Below are 17,420 nucleotides of genomic sequence, written 5' to 3'. Positions count from 1 at the left end.
TCTCGGTTATTTCTCAAAATCTTCGTTCTCCCCAGAATTTCTTTCCCTGTAAGGGAAAAACAACTCATTGCTGCTGTCATCAAGAAGCCTTGCTAGGGGGAAAAAAAATCATCTAACAACACTGTGTTTAATGACATATCAGATTTACATTCTGGCTCAAGTATCTTATCTCAGCCTGGACCAGTTCCTGGTTCCAGGTCCAGCAATTCCTGGACTGGTACTTCAGGAGCACTGCCATTTTCCATTTCTTGTCTACTTCCTGGTATATAAATGAGCTGAAGTAGTCAATAAGCAGGAGCTGAAGAACCTCGAATATCACTTATTCACCAGTATTTACAGAGCCCCTATCAGGGTGCCAGTACTGGGTTAAGTGCTAGGCATACAACATTGAACAAACTGGTCAAAGTCCCTGTCTTGGGGAATTTACATTATAGCAAACAGCCGACCAACAGACAATCCAATATACAAACCAGAAAATACATAATTATGAGTGGTGAGACACCATAAGGAAAATGAAACAGACAATGTAACAGATAGAGAGGCGGGGCTGCTACTTAAAGTGTGTGTGTGTTTTTAAAGATTTTATTTATTTATTTGACAGCAATCACAAGTAGGCAGAGAAGCAGGCAGAGAGGCAGGCAGAGAGAGAGGGACCCAGGACCTTGAGATCATGAACCTCATGACCCTCATGACCCGAGCCAAAGGCAGAGGCTTTAACCCACTGAGCCACCCAGGCGCCCCTTAAAGTGTGTTTTGTGGAACGCCAGCTTTGCATCTCCTGAGAGATTGCTTGAAATGCAGACTCTCAGGTCACACTCCAGAATCCCTGAGGCAGAGTATGACCTGTACCATGATACCCAGGTGATCCCTATGTTCAGTGGAGAGGCTCTGGGTACAACTTGACCTATGGTTATCAGGAAAGACAGCTCTAAAGACACAACATTTTTTTTAAAAGAATTTATTTATTTATTTGGCAGACAGATCACAAGTAGGCAGAGAGGCAGGCAGAGAGAGAGGAAGGGAAGCAGGCTCCCTGATGAGCAGAGAGCCCGATGCGGGGCTCGATCCCAGGACCCCAAGATCATGACCTGAGCCGAAGGCAGAGGCTTTAACCCACTGAGCCACCCAGGCGCCCTAAAGACCCAACATTTTAGCTGAGAACTTAATGATGAGCAACACCCAGTCATGTAAATGTAGGCAACGAGTGAGTGGTCCAAACAATGGGAACAGCGAAGGCAATGTCCTGAGGTAGGAATGAACAGGGGACTCGTGTGAGTGGGACAGGTTGAGAGAGGATGACTTGAACTTTACTGTTGGATATTTATCAAAAGCCCTACAACGAGGATTGTCCATTTGCAGTGACTAGACAAAAGTTCTACGTGCACAGACCCCTCTATTTCTGCAAATTGGAGCTATCAGATCGGTTTTGCACGCAGCCACTCATCCATCTTGCACCCATGATGGACATTGTTAATCAGTCACAGAACGTGTTCCTTCTGCGCCCAGACGAAGGTACGGAGTTCAGCATAGTTATTCATGCGGGGACCACAAATGGTTCAAAGCCGACATGTGAGCTGACACCCATTTCCCATCCTAGGGAAAGATTATGAAAATGCTAACCCTGGAGGGCCCGTGTACTTGGATGAACAGAAAAGTTTCGATGGTTCACAGAATTGATTTAACACACTGTGCTTTGTGATTGTGCCAACAGCTTACAGTGAGGGGACCTGTGCTTAACTCCTCACGATGCCTACTTCCCACTTAGCTTACCACATCAGCTATATGAGGGAACAGGATTTTTCTCAAGAATGAAATTCAAGAAAAACTGTGTTTCTAAAAAAAAACAAAACTAAGGTTGATTTTCATCTTAAGAATACCAGAAAACCTTAAAACAGTTGCTATTTCCTCTTTTCTAATGCTGTTGGAAAGCTTGGGGGCAAGTCTTCGTCCCAACTTAACTCTTCTAGAGCTGGTGGCCTACATACTTAAATGCTAATCTTATCATTGGCTGCTTTAATCTCCTTACATTAAGTTCCCCTTTCCCTGGCTCCTTCAGCTAGGTGTTTCATCCAGTAATGTCAATATTTTCATAAGCTGCCTCAAATTGGAAAGAAGTAGAAGGAGGTGAGGTAGAACTCACTGTAAAAATCAGCTCAGTAATTTATAGAGGCTGTATTTGGACCAATTTCTGTGTGTCCATGATAGGGCAAAAATGACTGACAGTTGAAACATTTTATAAATGAAGCAGGGTTCTCAGGGTCAGGATAAGCTTAATATAACTGTTCTGTTGAACTTGTTCTTTTCTCTGTGTTCTTTGTAGCACAGCATTTTGAACATTCCCACTATCTTCCAGCCAGAAATGGAATGGAGGGTAGGAAGAAATGAAAAAGTAGCTAAATATGCTATCACAAAATGTGTGTTGATGTCATATGAAGAAGTCAATGTAGCAAGCCTAATTGCTGGGAACAAAGAAATGTTATCTTTCTGCACATGTGAAAAGGCCAAGTATTCAGTGAAGATTTATTGAGAATTTATAGTGTAAAGAAGTACAGTAAGTCCTATAAAAGTGACTTCCTGTGTTTGCTACCCCAAAATATTCCCACTAATCAAATCAAGAAGACCTGTGCTTAGCAAATCCTTTTCCACCTATCAGCCCCTTGCCACACCTTCCCTAACCTTCTCATCATTTCTTGTCACATCCAAGCCCAAGTTTGGACAAGACACCTTCAGACTGAAAGCTCCTTGAGGCTTATCTACTTTTTGGGTGGAGTGGGTGCTAAAAAAAAATTGGATTGAATGAATGAATCAGAGATTTCTGCACAGGGGTAGCAAAGCTGGTTGTAACCTTCACATTTCTCTTGTGGACCCAGAGTTTTAAGTGGAAAGAGGAAAGCTAGCAGAATGATCATAGGGCACATACAGGGCTTGCAACCAGAGTTTCTGTCTTGGTGTGGTCGTGTCTCCACAGGCCCTAGACAGCCAGAGCTCACTGGGTGCCTAAGCAATGTCCTCTGTAGGAGATACCAGGAAATACGGGAATTCTGTTTACTCCGCTCATCTGTCTAGCACTTAAGGTTGGCTGAAGGACTAGAAGGAACATCGGTCCACAATTCTGGTTTAGAGGATGTGAAAACTGGCTGGAAGCAGTTTCAAATTCGAGTTCAGCTGTGAAAACTGGCTCCAAGAAACTCGGGTAAAGTGGACATGAAAATAACAGGAAGGAACACGGTTGTGTGACTCGTCCAATATTTGCATTTCCCTACTGATGGGAATACGTGAGGAAAGTCATTCTCTAGACCAGGCTCTTAAGCCTGCAATCTGATTTCACCCGACAAAATGTCGCCAGTGCCCAGTTCCCAGACCCGGGAGTGTTTCTCTAGAGACAAGAGGGGCCGCCCACGCGGCCTCGAAACCCAGCGGCCAAGTCCCGCCTGGTGGGAGGGCGCACTAGGGACTTGGCCCTGCTGGAGGAGCCGGACCTTAGCGGAGCGCTCGGGTATAACCAAGGTGGAAGGCGGGGCCAAGGCGGAGCTCCGAGGCGAGGCCCGGGGGAGGGGGCGTGGCTGTGACGGGGCGGGGGGCGAGGTCTGGACACCGGCCACAGACAACTTGGCCTGGAGGGGCGTAAGCCGGGGCGGTCCGCTAGGACGTGAGGGGGCGTGGTCCCGGCCTTGTGGGGCGAGGCTTGGAGGGGGCGTGGCCTGGGCTGTGGGGCGCGAAGACGGGGCGTGGCCACGATGGCCAGGCACACTCGCGGCGGGTCCCCCGGCTAAAGCTAAACGCTGAACTTCGTGCTTTGGAGAAACTTTAAGGTAAGGGCCGGTGGCGGAGTGGAGTGAGGGCCACAGCGGGGGCAGGCCGACTCAGGGAGGACCGGGACCGTCCTCACACAGCCCTGTCACGCCAGGTCTCAGAGCCCGGACAGCTGTTGGTCCTGCGAGTATTACCGGGGTCCCGGCGCGGCATATTGCCCTTTCCCCCCGCCCCCGCAGCCCTCTTCTACTATGGGAGTCACCAACCAGATGGCAGCACCTTCTTGCACTTGCCGGGAAACAGCTGTCTGAGGGAATTTGGGGGTGGGGCGTGAGGGCAGTTCCCTAGGAAGGAGTGTTGCCGGGGTGGTTGGATGTGAATTAACTCAGGAAACTCCGGTTTGCTGTAGACAGGGGTAGGGACTACAAAATCTGAAATTGCAGTTCCGGAAACCGAGGCGCAGCAAACTGGAACTAACTGGGGTCTGGATTTTATTCCCCCCGTCCCCCACGCCGACTATACCAGGGTCTGTGGACGGAGTCACAAACACCTCCAAGGCAGGGGATCAGCATCGCAGCTGTGTCACGTGGACAAATCTGAGCTTTCTCCATTCTGCAATTACTTCTGGTCTTTTTGTTTTGTGCCCCGCCCCAGAACTGGAGAACAGCTGAAGTACAAATAGTGTCGAGTCTTTGCGGCATTCAGTATTAAATGCTACTACCTTAAGGCTGGTGGCAACTCCTTAATATTAATGTAAGTGCCTTCTCCTCCCCTGTATTGTCCCTGGGAAAGTTTGAGAAATACAAGTAAATGTGTACATCTTAATTCGGTTAGAACTTGTTCTCTCCCAGCCTCTGAAAATTAGGTTGCTTTCTGCTTCTCCTTCCTTTACTGCTAATCTGGCCATCTCCTTTTTGTTATTAAAAACCTTGCTGGAGGGTCACCTGGGTGGCTCAGTGGGTTAAAGCCACTGCCTTTGGCTCAGGTCATGATCTCGGATCCTGGGATGGAGCCCCGCAGTGGGGCTCTCTGCTCCTGGGGGAGCCTGCTTAACAGCCCCCGCCCCCACGGCGCAGGGCCACCTGCCTCTCTGCCTACTTGTGATCTCTGTCAAATAATAAATAAAAATTTTTTAAAAAAACCAACCCTGCTGGAATAAGGAGAGGAATACGCAGATTTCTCATGAGGGAAGCTGCTCCAGACCCTACCCCTTATCTGCCCCTGCACATCCCTCAAAATGGTCACTGTTCACAGATACGTTGGACATGGAAAACCTCTCGCTTTCTGGGGCCTTTCTCAGGTAATTTTTATGTCAGAACCAGGGCTGAAATTCGTGGAAAGGCCAAGATCAGCAAGGGCCTGTACACATGTTTCCTGTTCTCCCTGGAGCCAATTAAAAGGTTGTGAGCACTCACAGTTGGGACTCAATAAAGACTGAGTGAATTGTGAGTGAATGAGTGAGCTTGAATATTTTGGAAATCTGATGGGAAGAGGACATTAATTTCATCTCATTGGCAGCACTGGGGCACTTAATTGCAGCATACAAAACAGCTACCAGAAATACATTTTGAAATCTCTGGGAACCCCGGATTGGGATCATGATCTTGGGGAAGAAGTAGGTGAGAGGAAGCAGCTCAGTTTTCCAGTTGGGACAAGACAGCATAACCTCTGATTTACATTTCAGGGGTTTGCAAAAGACTGGCTTCCTTTGAACTCAGGAGGGGGCGGAAAACAAAAGATCAGTCTGATGAGAATCAAGGAATTTTTTTCAGTGTAACTGTAACCTTTAGTTGGAGTACTTTTTTTTTTTTTTCTGTCTGTTTTGCATATGTATAAATGGCTTAATCAGGCAGAGTTCAAACTACTTTTGAGCCCTGAACAGCACAGGGATTAGGGGCACTAACATCCTGCCCAGTTGAAATTCCACCTGTAACTTGATTCCCCCGAAGACATAACTTCTTTTTTTTTTTTTTTAAGATTTTATTCATTTATTTGACAGACAGAGATCACAAGTGGGCAGAGAAGCAGGCAGAGAGAGAGGAGGAAGCAGGGATCATGACCTGAGCCGAAGGCAGAGACTTTAACCCACTGAGCCACCCAGGCGCCCCCCAAAGACATAACTTCTAATAGCCTACCGTTGATCAAAGCCTTACCAATAACATAGTCAATTAACACCTATTTTATATGCTATATGTATCACATACTGTATCCTTACAATAAAGTAAGCGAGAGAAAAGAAAATACGATTAGGAAAATCATATGGAAGAGAAAATACATTTATAATACTGTACTGTACCAATTGGGGAAAAAACCCACCTATAAATGGAGCTGTATTGTTCAAGTTTTAGCTCTACCTGTCATGCAATGAATACATAATTTATGAATGATTCTTTAAAGGCGTTTAGAATTTGTTTCTTTTTTTCACATGTTTCTTGATCTGCAAAACAATGGATAAAGAATATTAGTAAAAGCCAAGGACATACATAAATAAGTAGTGATACATAAATACATAAAAGGCATATAGTACAAAAAAACTTAGCACTCCTGGGCCCATCCAGGCTATGGTCCCATCTTCAAGACAAAAGTAAGAAAGAACAGATTTTCTGTGAAATCTGGTAATGTATGCTAGCAGTTCTTTGTTATGTATGATGTTTGATAAACATTATTTATGGTTTTACAAGCTTAGATGTTATGAGATCTATAGGTAGATTTAAATAACCACCTATCAATAAATTATAATTTTAATGTAACAGTGGTTTGGCTTTAGGCTTTAGCATAGATAACCTCATGTATTGCTACAGGTATTATAGCCTAGCATTAGCTAATTTGAGTTTTTGTTTATTTGGATTTTCCTGGAACCTTCCTCACTGCTGAGCTTCCATGTTCTGTTCCTTCCTTGATTGTCTTTGATGGCTCCTTCTGTCTCTTGGCCTCCTTGTTCCATTTTGTCAGGCTCCCTCTATACACCTGTTACTCCTGGGTGTGTGTGGGGGGGAGGGTGGGGCTTTTCCTTCTCTCTCTAGCCTCATGACCTCTCCTGATCACCAGATCAGAACTCTCTTCTTCTGCAGGTGCCTGGGTGATTCCGTCATTAGGTGTCTGCCTTCGGCTTGGGTTATGATCCTGCAATCCAGGATCAGGCTCCCTGCTTCTCCCTCTCCCACTCCTCCTGCTTGTCTTTTCTTTCTCGCTGTGTCTCTGTCAAATGAATAAATAAAATCTTAAAAAAAAAAAAAAAACTCTTTTCAAGACTTTTCCTCTCACTGTCCACTTGGACCTCAATCCGTAGGATTGGCAGGAAGACCCTGTCCTCTTTCCCTTCCCACCTGCTCCTTTTGCCAGCTTGTTTCTCTCTTCAGGCATTCATCCTCATTCTACCACCAGCATCATCCAGCCGTAAAATTACGGGGTCTTCTTAACAACTACTTCCCTTCTCCCTCCTCCACCTGAGAGCCAAATCCCATGTTTTTTACCAAAATGACAATCTCTTGAATACGAAGAACATTGATGCATCACTGCTGTCACCCTTTGGTTCAGAGCTTCCTATCGTCTCACTTGGGTTACTGGAATTTCATTTCAGACTCTCGTGCCCAAATCTGACCTGTGGATGTCCCACCCAGAACCTGGCTGCCCAGTGCGGTCCTCATCTCAGTTCACGGCAGCTCCATCCTTCAGTTGACAAGGCCAAGAATCTTCTAGCCATCCTTTACTGCTTTCTTTCACGTCTTACAGGCATTCTCCAAGATAGAGCCAATGCCAAACTTCTCACCACTTCTGCCATGGCATGTTTTGTTCCAAGCCCCTGGATTATCCTGAGGGAGCTCCCTGCTGCTTTCTTGCTTCCTTTCCCAGTTGGTTTCCAGTAGGGCAGCCTGAGGGATCATTCAAAAATATAAATCAGATGGTGTCCCTCTTGTGCTGCCAAAACTCCATTGTGTCCCGATTTCGCTTAGAGCAGTGGTTTCCAGTCAGAGGTGATTCCCCTTTCCCAGGGACATCTGTGGCATCTGGAGACATTTTTGGTTGTCCCAGTTGGAGGGAGGGTGCCATTGGCATCTAATGGGTAGAGGCCAGAGATGCTGCTAAACATCCTACAACGTATAGACAGCCCCCAAAGAGTTACCTGGTTGATTGGTAGTATGTCATGGTTGAGAAACCCTGAGTTGGAGGATAAAACCTTTACAATGGCCTAGAAATCTACATGATCTGGCATCCATGACCTCTCCACCTTCTCTCCTACTGCTCTCCTCCTAGTGCACTCTATTCCTATCATCCTGCCTCCTTACTTTCCCCTTGTGTGTGCCAGACACGCTCCCACCTCAGGGTCTTTGCACAGGCAATTCCCTTTTCCTAGAGTACCCTTCCTCCTGACAGCCCTATTACTAATTCGTTCATTTCCTTCAGTCTGTTGCTCAAATCTCACCTTCTCCGTAAGGCCTTCTTTGAGCAGCTTATTTTAAATGCAACGCCTCTTTCCTGGTGGCACTCCAAATTTACCTTATTCTGCTCTATTTTTCACTGAGTATATTATAATGTGATTGTCAGTACAAGTGATTTACATATTACACTGCTGTTAATTGTCTGTCTTCCCCAGTAGAATGTAAGTTCCACGAGGGTAGGGACTTGGTTTTATCCCCCCTAATGATCCTAGAACAATGTCTGGCATTTAATAGATGTTTGATTGCTGTCCTGATGAATGAAAGGATAAAAGAATGATGGACTGAATGAAGGATGGTTGAAGGAACGTTCTTGTCACTGACCTTCCCAGCTCCACTCTGCACACTCCGTTCCCTCCTGTGCTGTGCACATGGGGTCATCAGAAACCTTCCTGTGTTTATGGAATAATACCTGAGGGTCTTCCAGTCCCTTGGAAATCGGTATTCAAGTTAATCTCAAATCCCCATCCGGTCCAACCTTCCATTGCATCCCCTGGGCATCTGGCGGCTGGTGCCTTGACAAATATTCATAACAGACTTGGGATGATGAGAAGCTCAGATACACTTGGCATTGTTATAAAGCAGGATTTTTTTTGTCTCAACACACAAGACGTTATCTTCAGAGTCTTTGTCCACTGCAGTAAGGTCAGCAGCATTCTTAGGGGACAGACAGGTCCAGATCTCCACACCATGACATGTAGTCCCACTATTGGGTGAGTTTTGTGAAGGAGGAGGAAGGAGAGGGGGAGGTGATGTCAGGCCACCTGGCCCTAGAGAGTCACTCTGGCAGTGGGCAGGAGACATTTTCTCTGGGCCAGGTGTCATCAGCCACTGACCTCAGCATTGTGCACAGCCAGCGTGACTGGAGTGCCCCACGGTCCCCCAAGGCATGACCATAGCCCTGGCTCTCCATGGAGCTTGGCCAAGGATCAGTCCCCCAGACTTCTCTGGCAGCATGCTAATGCGCCTCAAATCCCCGCAGAGCCCTTTATGCAGGGCCAAGTGCATGCCCACTCGACTGTACAACTCCTTTGGCAATTAGGCATGCCTTCGGCTGTGTCTTACTACAGTTTTCCCTTTGAAGGACAAACCAGCATGTCCCATCTTTTGAGTGTATGTTGTACTTGTCATTGTCCTACTGGGAATTACTAAGTCTCTTTTTCCATCTAGATTGTAAGCAAGAAAGAAGTCCTTTCCCACATCTCTGTCAACCTCCCTCTCACACTGGGATTATTGAATAAACCCAAAGTTCTGCCTTTCAACCCTAATTGTCCTCTCTAGCCTTGACTCCTACTAAACACCCCCACCTCCCCAAATGTCCTCATAATCCCTGACATTACCCCCCCTCTGTCTTTCTTTCTTTCTTTCTTTCTTAAGATTTTATTTATTTGGCAGACAGAGATCACAAGTAGGCAGAGAGGCAGGCAGAGAGAGAGCGAGGGAGAAGCAGGTTCCCCATAGAGCAGAGAACTGGATGCGGGGCTTGATCCCAAGACCCTGGGATCATGACCTGAGCAGAAAGCAGAGGCTTTAACCCACTAAGCCACCCAGGTGCCCCATGTCTCTCTACCTTTCTTCCTCCTATTAAAATTGTCTCTCTCTTAATGACACATGGTTCAGATGCTGCCACCCCTCCTGAAACTTAGAGCCTCAGCCCTCTGTGTTCTCATTGAATTAAGTCAGAGCTGTCATCATATCTGGCTTTGATTAAGAAGTATTTGTTTAATTATGCTACGTGCAATAAGCCAGACTCAGAGGGAAAATATTGTATGAGTCCACTTACATGAAGTATCCAGAATAGGCAAATACATAGGCAGAAATTAGAACCATGGTTGCTGGGGGCTGGTGGGAGGGGGAATGGGAAGGTTTTCGTTGAATGTGTATAGAGTTTATGTTGGGGATGATGAAAAGTTTGGGGTATAGATACTGGTGATGGTTACACAACATCGTGAATGTATTTCATGCCAACAAATTGTACGTTTGAAAAGGTTAAAATGATAAATATTATGTGCATTTTGCCATATTAGAAAGAGGTAACTAAAAAAACCAGAAAGGTTACTTGTTTCATAGTTTTTTAATGGATTGCAAGCTTGTGAGGATAGGGAGAAAACGTGATTTTTTCATCTTCCTCCAGCCCAGTGCTTTGCATGAGATAATCATTCATTATTGCTTCAATTCAGAGATGGAAGTCAGTGGAAAGAAGCACAGAATTGAAGCAAGGTTTCCCCATACCTCTTAGCAGGTTTTTTAAATTTCATTTTATTATCAAATTGATTTTATCAAAAAGGACCCTCTGTCGTTGAAATTGTTTGATTGTATTATCTCAGAAAGAAAATGAAAAACATGAAATTAAAAATTGTCCCAAACAGCTTTCTGTTTTCTCAGTGTTTGCATTTCAAGCATGGGAAGTTTTAGCAAACTCAATTTGAATAATAATAACTTTCGTTGATACAACACTTACTGGCTCTTTCTGGGAGCTTTCTCAGCCCTTAGACCATCTGAAGTCACAGAAAGTGTTCAAGGTCTTGTACAGTGTTACTGCACAGGTGTTTCTCATGCTCCTCTGCTTCTGGATTCTTTCTTGTGTAAGATGAAGGGTGCACATTAAGCTTCACTCTTAAATATTTCAGTTCGTATAATCCTTTAACTCTGCTGATCTGCAATTATAACTATACAGTTTCATGCTGCACATAGTCGTACAAGTTAGAAAGAAGCATAAAGTTCTTGCTGTGAGCTCTCATCCAGGATTAGGGTGGAGAGATCAAGAGAGAAGTGAAATGTTTACATGAAGGAGTAGGTGGGCTCTGAGAATGTATCAGGTTACTGGGCCTTTTGCTGTGTTTTTAATTTTGGAAAATTAATAGTTTTCATATTCTGTTCATAAACTATCACCAGAGGCTGTTTCCTACAGATAATTTTTATGGAGAAGAAACTCTAAGTTAATTTGGAGATATATTCTTCTGGGAAATAATCATGGATAAGTTTCTTTCTTTCTTTCTTTCTTTCTTTTTTTCCTATTTATTTGACAGAGAGAGATCACAAGCAGGCAGAGAGGCAGACGGAAGCAGGCTCCCTGCTGAGCAGAGAGCCCGGATGCGGATGCGGGGCTCAATCCCAGGACTCTGAGACCATGACCTGAGCCGAAGGCAGAGGCTTAACCCACTGAACCACTCAGGTGCCCCCATGGATAAGTTTCTTAGATGTCTGTCCTTTGCTTCAAAGTCTCGCAGAGAGGGGAAGTAGGAGGGAGGATATAAATCAAACATGCTTGGCCACCAAAAAGTAATTATTGAAATAAAGTGTAGGGTACATAAGTGGTTTTATTATATTTATTTCCACTGTTTGTACAAATTTGAAGTTTGCCAAAATAAAAAATTAAGGGAAGAAAGGAAATAGATTCTGAAATGAGGTAGCCAATGGTCTATTATTCCTTAAGCCTGCTCAGTTATTTCAGTTAATGAAGGTATTTGAAAATGAGGGACTTTTATTTGGCTCAAGGTCTGTCGGGATAATATCTTCAGGGACACCTGCGTGGCTCAGATGGTTGGGCGTCTGCCTTCAGCTTGGGTGGTGATCTCCAGGTCCTGGGATCGAGCTCCATGTCAGGCTCCCAACTCAGCCAGGAGTCTGCTTCTCCCTCTCCAACGTTTTTGTGCTCTTTCTCTCTCTCAAGTGAATAAATAAAATCTTTAAAAAAAAAAAAAAAAGATAATATCTTGAAAGTTTATTAGCAATCTATATTTGAAATCCTGAGTCAGACTTTTGGATATCTTAAGTAAGGTGCATATTGACATATGCCCCAAATTGTATATATACATAGGGACACCTGGGTGACTCAGTTGGTTAAGGGTCTACCTTCCACTCAGGTCATGATCTTGGGGTCCTGGGATTGAGTCCCGCATCTGGCTCCTTGCTCAGTGGGGAGCCTGCTTCTCCCTCTGGCTACCGCTCCCCCTGCTTGTGCTCTCGCTCTCTCTCTCTCTCTCTCTGACAAATAAGTAAAATCTTCAAAACGAAACAAAATGTATATACATAAGAACACACATAAAACTAAAGTGATTTTTAACTTGGTTCGAGAATTTTTGGTGTCTCTTGGCAATGCAGGCATAATTTAGGCGCCCTTGGTCTAGGGACCACAGGTCGGGAGCTAGGCCGGACGGTCTGGAGCCTCCGTGGGATCTGGAACTTTCGACAGTCCCTTTAATGTGGTGACTGTGCATTTTTGCTCCCTGGGTTTTGTGTTCACTGGCAAAGTGATGCATACAACAGAGTGCGTGGCACCAGGCCTCAAGGCTGGCTTCTTGCCACAGTTCTCTTGGCAGTCCTTGTCCCGTGTTGCTGGTTATAAAGGGTTCTGCCTGGAGCCCTCATTTGTTCCTTCCAGGGCAGTAGTAGGAAGAAGCTGCTTCCTGCTTTCAGTGGACACAGCCCAGGTGTGATTTTTTGTTCTCTCCTTTCCCTTAGATGTAGCCTTCTCATCCGTAGCTCAGATCTAGCAGGGTCAAGGGCACCAATACAGAGAAGAAGAGCTCGTTCACAGCCAATGACAAGCAGTGAAGTACATGGAGAGAGGGAAGGGTGACCTGAGAACATTTGCCTCTGCTTAGCATTGCTAAGGATCATAATTTCTCTTTTTGTGACTTTGGGCCCCTCTCCTCCCCCGGCCACCACTGTCGGACAGTTGAGTGGCCTCTGATAGGCGGAAGGCAGACTCTGAGGAGTCCTGGATGGTTTCCCTTGCCATATGATGTGCATTTCCGGAGGCTTCAAAGGGGAAAAACTAATGGCCTACCTGCAAGGTAGAGTTCATGCCTTGTTCCGTTTTGCATGGCAGCACCCAGCATGGTTCCCAGAACAAAGGAAATGACAATGAGCGTTGAAATGCAAACATTTGGGGCGCCTGGGTGGCTCAGTGGGTTAAAGCCTCTGCCATGGTCCTGGTCTTGATCCCAGGGTCCCCGCAGGGAGCCTGCTTCCTCCTCTCTGTCTGCCTCTCTGTTTACTTGTGATCTCTCTCTGTCAAATAAATAAAGAAAATCTTAGAAAAAAAAAGGAAATACAAACGTTTACTGGCAGAATTCCCATCCCTGTGATGCTAGCTTAGATTTGTCTTTGGGTCTGGTCCTCCTTCAGATCGGGTGGAGGTTTAGGGGCCTCCAGATCTTACAGGGAGGGGTATGAGGCCCTCGTCTGCAATGGCAAGCGCTGAAAAGTGTTTCGGAAGTGTGAAGGACCCCACAACTGGGTGGGGGAGGCATCTAGGAAGAGCCTTTCATATGGAGCAGGAACGGGCTGGCAGTCGCTTCCCAGTCTGGAGTTCTGGAAATCGGGATCCTCATCTCCGTCACCAGGGAAATGAGCCTAGGTCACCGAGCCAGGCAGCATGTCCCTGAGAGATGCAGCTGTGACAGAGACAGACCGGGTCCAAGCGCCACGGGGCTGGGTGGCTGGGGAGGGGGCGTCATCAAGTACCTTCTGGATCAGGTGTGGGGCTGCAGGAGGCGCCCTGAGCGGGGTGAAGAGGGCGCTGGGCTCTCCCAGTTAGTGGTGAGCGCAGGGGCAGGGGAGGCTTCTAGGAAGGGATGCTGGAGAGGAAGACCCAAGGGGAGGGGAGGCATTCCCCAGGCACAGGGGGAGGAGGAGGAGGGGTCCAGGGAAGGAGGAGCATCTGCACAAGCCCTGAGACCAGGGGGCGCTTGGGGAGTGGGAAGAACCAAAGGCCGTGGGGCTGGTGTGCAGGCAGGAGCAAGGGGTGGACTGAGGCCGCGAGGTCAGCGCCATGGTACTCGGCCAGGCGGCCGGACCTCCCTCAGGGGTGCCCAGATGGTGTCCCTATTGGCTGCCAGGAGGCATCTCAAGTGATGACTCCAAACACTTTGAAATCGACACTGGAGTGAAGGTATAGTCAGGAAAAGAAAGTTGTTTTGTTTCTGACCTTGTTCGCTCACTTGGTACCGGGATAGGAATTTTCAGGAAAAGTGGATGTAGCATTACTGGACAGGGGTGGCAGGAAAGAGTCAGTGAAAGTTAATATTGTAATTTCTGAACACTCTGGAAAGCATTGTTTCCTGAGACCTTCACTTGGAACACGAGAGGGGTAGAGAGGTCATCAGGGCAGTCATAAATGAATATTCATGTTGGACCTACTTGCAGATTAGTTCAGGATTAACCTCCATTTCCCCATGACCAAGGGATACAGTGTTATACCTGAAACTGCAGAGAGTCACAGAGCATTTAAGCTTAGATTTCAAAACCACTCAGGACTATTTTGACAGGATGGATCCTTGTGTTTTTTTAAAGCCATCCAGATACAGATTGATTTTTTTTTTTTTTTTAAACCCAGAAGCGTTAATCTTCAGTTTCTTCTTACGTGTAAATAACCTGCTGGATATCGAATTTGGATTTCAGGAAGTACATGTTCTTTTAATTTTAAGAAACTACTATAAACAGTCTTCTCATTCCGGGCCTCTAATATTTGCCAGCCTTAAAGAAAGGCAGGGCTCCTGAGTCAGTCTTCCAAATCCTGCCAATGAGGTGACGAATGAATTTGAGGAAGAGGAGTGGATAAAGTATTGAGTCATTCCCCCCCCCCCCCCCACCCAGCCCCAGCCCCAGCCCTGCCGTGTGGACGGATCGTCTGCGTGCGGTTGTCCCGCTTGGAGCTTTCCACCCGACGGTCGGTCTCCGTTGCTCACAGCTTTGCCTCCTCTGTCCTCCTGCTTCTAGGTTACCAGGTTCTTGCAAGTCATCCGGGGCCCGGTCCAGATTCCAGGCTAAACATGGTGGTGATGAGTAGCCTTAGGGTCATTCTTCAAGCCTCTCCATGCAAGTTACTGTGGAGAAGATTCCAGACCCCCAGGTTCGTGCCAGCAAGGCCCTGCAGCCTCTACACCTGCACATACAAAAGCCGGAACCGAGCCCGTGAGTACACTGCCGCCTTATGGAGAGCAAGAGGTGGGGGCGTCTGGGGGGGGCGCAGTCGCTGAAGTGGCCGACTCTTGGTGTCGGCTCAGGTCATGGTCTCGGGGTCGTGAGATGGAGCCCCGCGTCAGCTCCACACTCAGCTTGGAGTCTGCTTGAGAGTCTCTCTCCCTCTGCCCTTCCTCCCTCCCCGCCTCTGCCAGCCCGTGGTCTCTCAAATAAATACGTGTTTAAAAATAGAATGAGCGAGAGACTTGGTGCGATATGACAGTCACATGTGTCCTGTGTTTACCTATATGGTGCCAGTGGCATTCCAGAGTGGGACTGTGTGCCTTCAGAACCGTGAGAATAACTACTGGTTTCTGTTTCTCTTCTAAAATAAACGTGGAAAATTCTTTTTCCCTGGGTTTGTTGACATAGACTTGCCACCTGACATCATGTAGGTCGAAGGTATGCAATGTGCTGATTTGATATGCATATATGTTGTGAAATGATTTCCATAATAAGGTTTGGAAAGACCTTTTCTTGACTAATTTTAACATGTTAAAATGATGTCATGCAGGGCCACCTAGGTCTCTCTGTCAGTTAAGTGTCTGCCTTCTGCTCAGGTCATGATCCCAGGGTCCTGGGTTTGAGCCCTGTATTGGGCTTCTTTTTTTTTTTTTTTTTAAGATTTTATTTATCCATTTTGAGAGAGAGTGCATTAGAGGGGAGAAGGTCAGAGGGAGAAGCAGACTCCCCATGGAGCTGGGAGCCTGATGGGGGACTCGATCCCACGACTCCAGGATCATGACCTGAGCCAAAGGCAGTCACTTAACCAACTGAGCCACCCAGGTGCCCCTGTATTGGGCTTCTTGCTCAGCAGGGAGCCTGGTTCTACCTCTCCCTCTGCCTGCCACTCTGCCTACTTGTGCTCTCTCTATCTCTCTGTCAAGTGAAAACAAAAACAAAAACAAGAACAAACCAAACTTCACAAAAGTAAAAATGATGCCATGCAGAAATAGGGCAAGAGAGGTGTCTCAGTTTCAAATACTATGAAACCCCTTCTGTACTATTCTTATTGACGTTGATCCACAGATGGCCAGTTATTTCTGCGAGTCTTAACGTTCTGGAAGTTGCATGTTAATGTTTGTAAGCAGGTCAGTAACTTCACACTCTGGAGTGTTCTTTCTCAAGTCACAAATTGTAGGGTTCATTCTCTTTGACCAGCTTAGCAGTGTGGGCACTGCTGTAGACGCAGCATATGGAGTGAGGCAGCCGATGGCCTTTCCTGAACGCTTTTGCATCTCGTTCCCCTCCTGAAGTACCAGTTCCCTGCCCCGTACCTACAGTGCAGCAGTTGTCCAGCGAGGCACTGCTGACATGGGGGTGGGCTGGGGGTGTCATTCTGTGTTGTTGCTGGTGTAGTGCACACTGTAGGGTGATTAACAGCATCCCTGCCAACCATCCCTGTCACCCACTAGATGACCATTGTATCCCCACCCAGTTGTAACAACCACAAATCTCAGTAGACATTACCAAATGGGCTCTGGGGGCACAAAACTGCCCCTGCTTAAGAATCAGTGGGAAAAGGACAACTGAGTGGCTCAGTTGGTTAAGTGTCTGCCTTTGGCTCAGGTCATGATCCCAGGGTGCTGAGATCGAATCCTACATGGGGTTCCTTGCTCAGCAGGGAGCCTACTTCTCCCCCTGCTTGTGCTCTCTCTTTCTGACAAATAAATAAATAAATAAATATCTTTTTAAAAAAAGAAATCAGTGAGATGATAGAAGAGAATAATGTTTTGTTTTGTTTTGTGGAGAGATGAATTTGAATTTGTGGAGAGATAAAAATGGCTGAGTACATTGTTAAAGAGGAATTTTTCATATTTTCCATTATTGTAAAGAATTGACAAGAGTTTTCATGTTGCCTTCCTTCCGGGTCTAAGTTTCTCCACTTTTTCTCTTTGGATTTGCTCTCTTCTGATTTTATATGCACATAATAAAAAAGGAAGAAGGTAAGAAAGGAATGCTTTCACTTAGTAGTGCTAATTGAGCTAAATCCAAGGAGTTGAAACTGCTCCACAAATACATTTTTATTATACATTTACTTTGTTTCCTCCAACAATGACAATGTTCTCATTCAAATGAACTTGTTGGAGCATAGTAAATTTCTGGTTGCTGGGTGTGGCTTCCTACCAACAGACCCACATCCTACCAGGACTGGCTTGTTTTCAACACTGGCATTTTGTGGTCTGAGGCTTAAAATGGAAAAAATTAGTCATGTTCGTGTAGTTACTGAAGTTTTACTTTTTTTTTCTTTAACAGAGAGTT

At 46.1% G+C, this 17,420-nt stretch overlaps 1 protein-coding gene across 4 annotated transcripts in view; it reads left to right on the top strand.

Annotated features, from left to right (window-relative positions):
• The window catches only part of CA5B (carbonic anhydrase 5B), a 124,537-nt gene that overhangs the window by 66,945 nt on the left and 40,172 nt on the right, over positions 1-17,420 (top strand). For 3 of the 4 annotated variants that reach the window (XM_082717037.1, XM_082717038.1, XM_082717035.1), the window contains exon 2: positions 14,916-15,110. In XM_082717037.1, the coding sequence (XP_082573163.1) occupies positions 14,969-15,110 (142 nt within the window). In that variant the 5' untranslated portion in view covers positions 14,916-14,968. Of the gene's footprint in view, positions 1-3,600; positions 3,813-14,915; positions 15,111-17,420 lie in introns of those variants that run through there. The other variant, XM_082717036.1, reaches the window with a different exon arrangement.

This window comes from Mustela nivalis, assembly GCF_964662115.1.
Source record: "Mustela nivalis genome assembly, chromosome: X".
Taxonomy (NCBI): Eukaryota; Metazoa; Chordata; class Mammalia; order Carnivora; family Mustelidae; genus Mustela; species Mustela nivalis.
The sequence above is the reverse complement of the archived record's forward strand: the minus strand, read 5'-3'. Positions and strand labels throughout refer to the sequence as shown.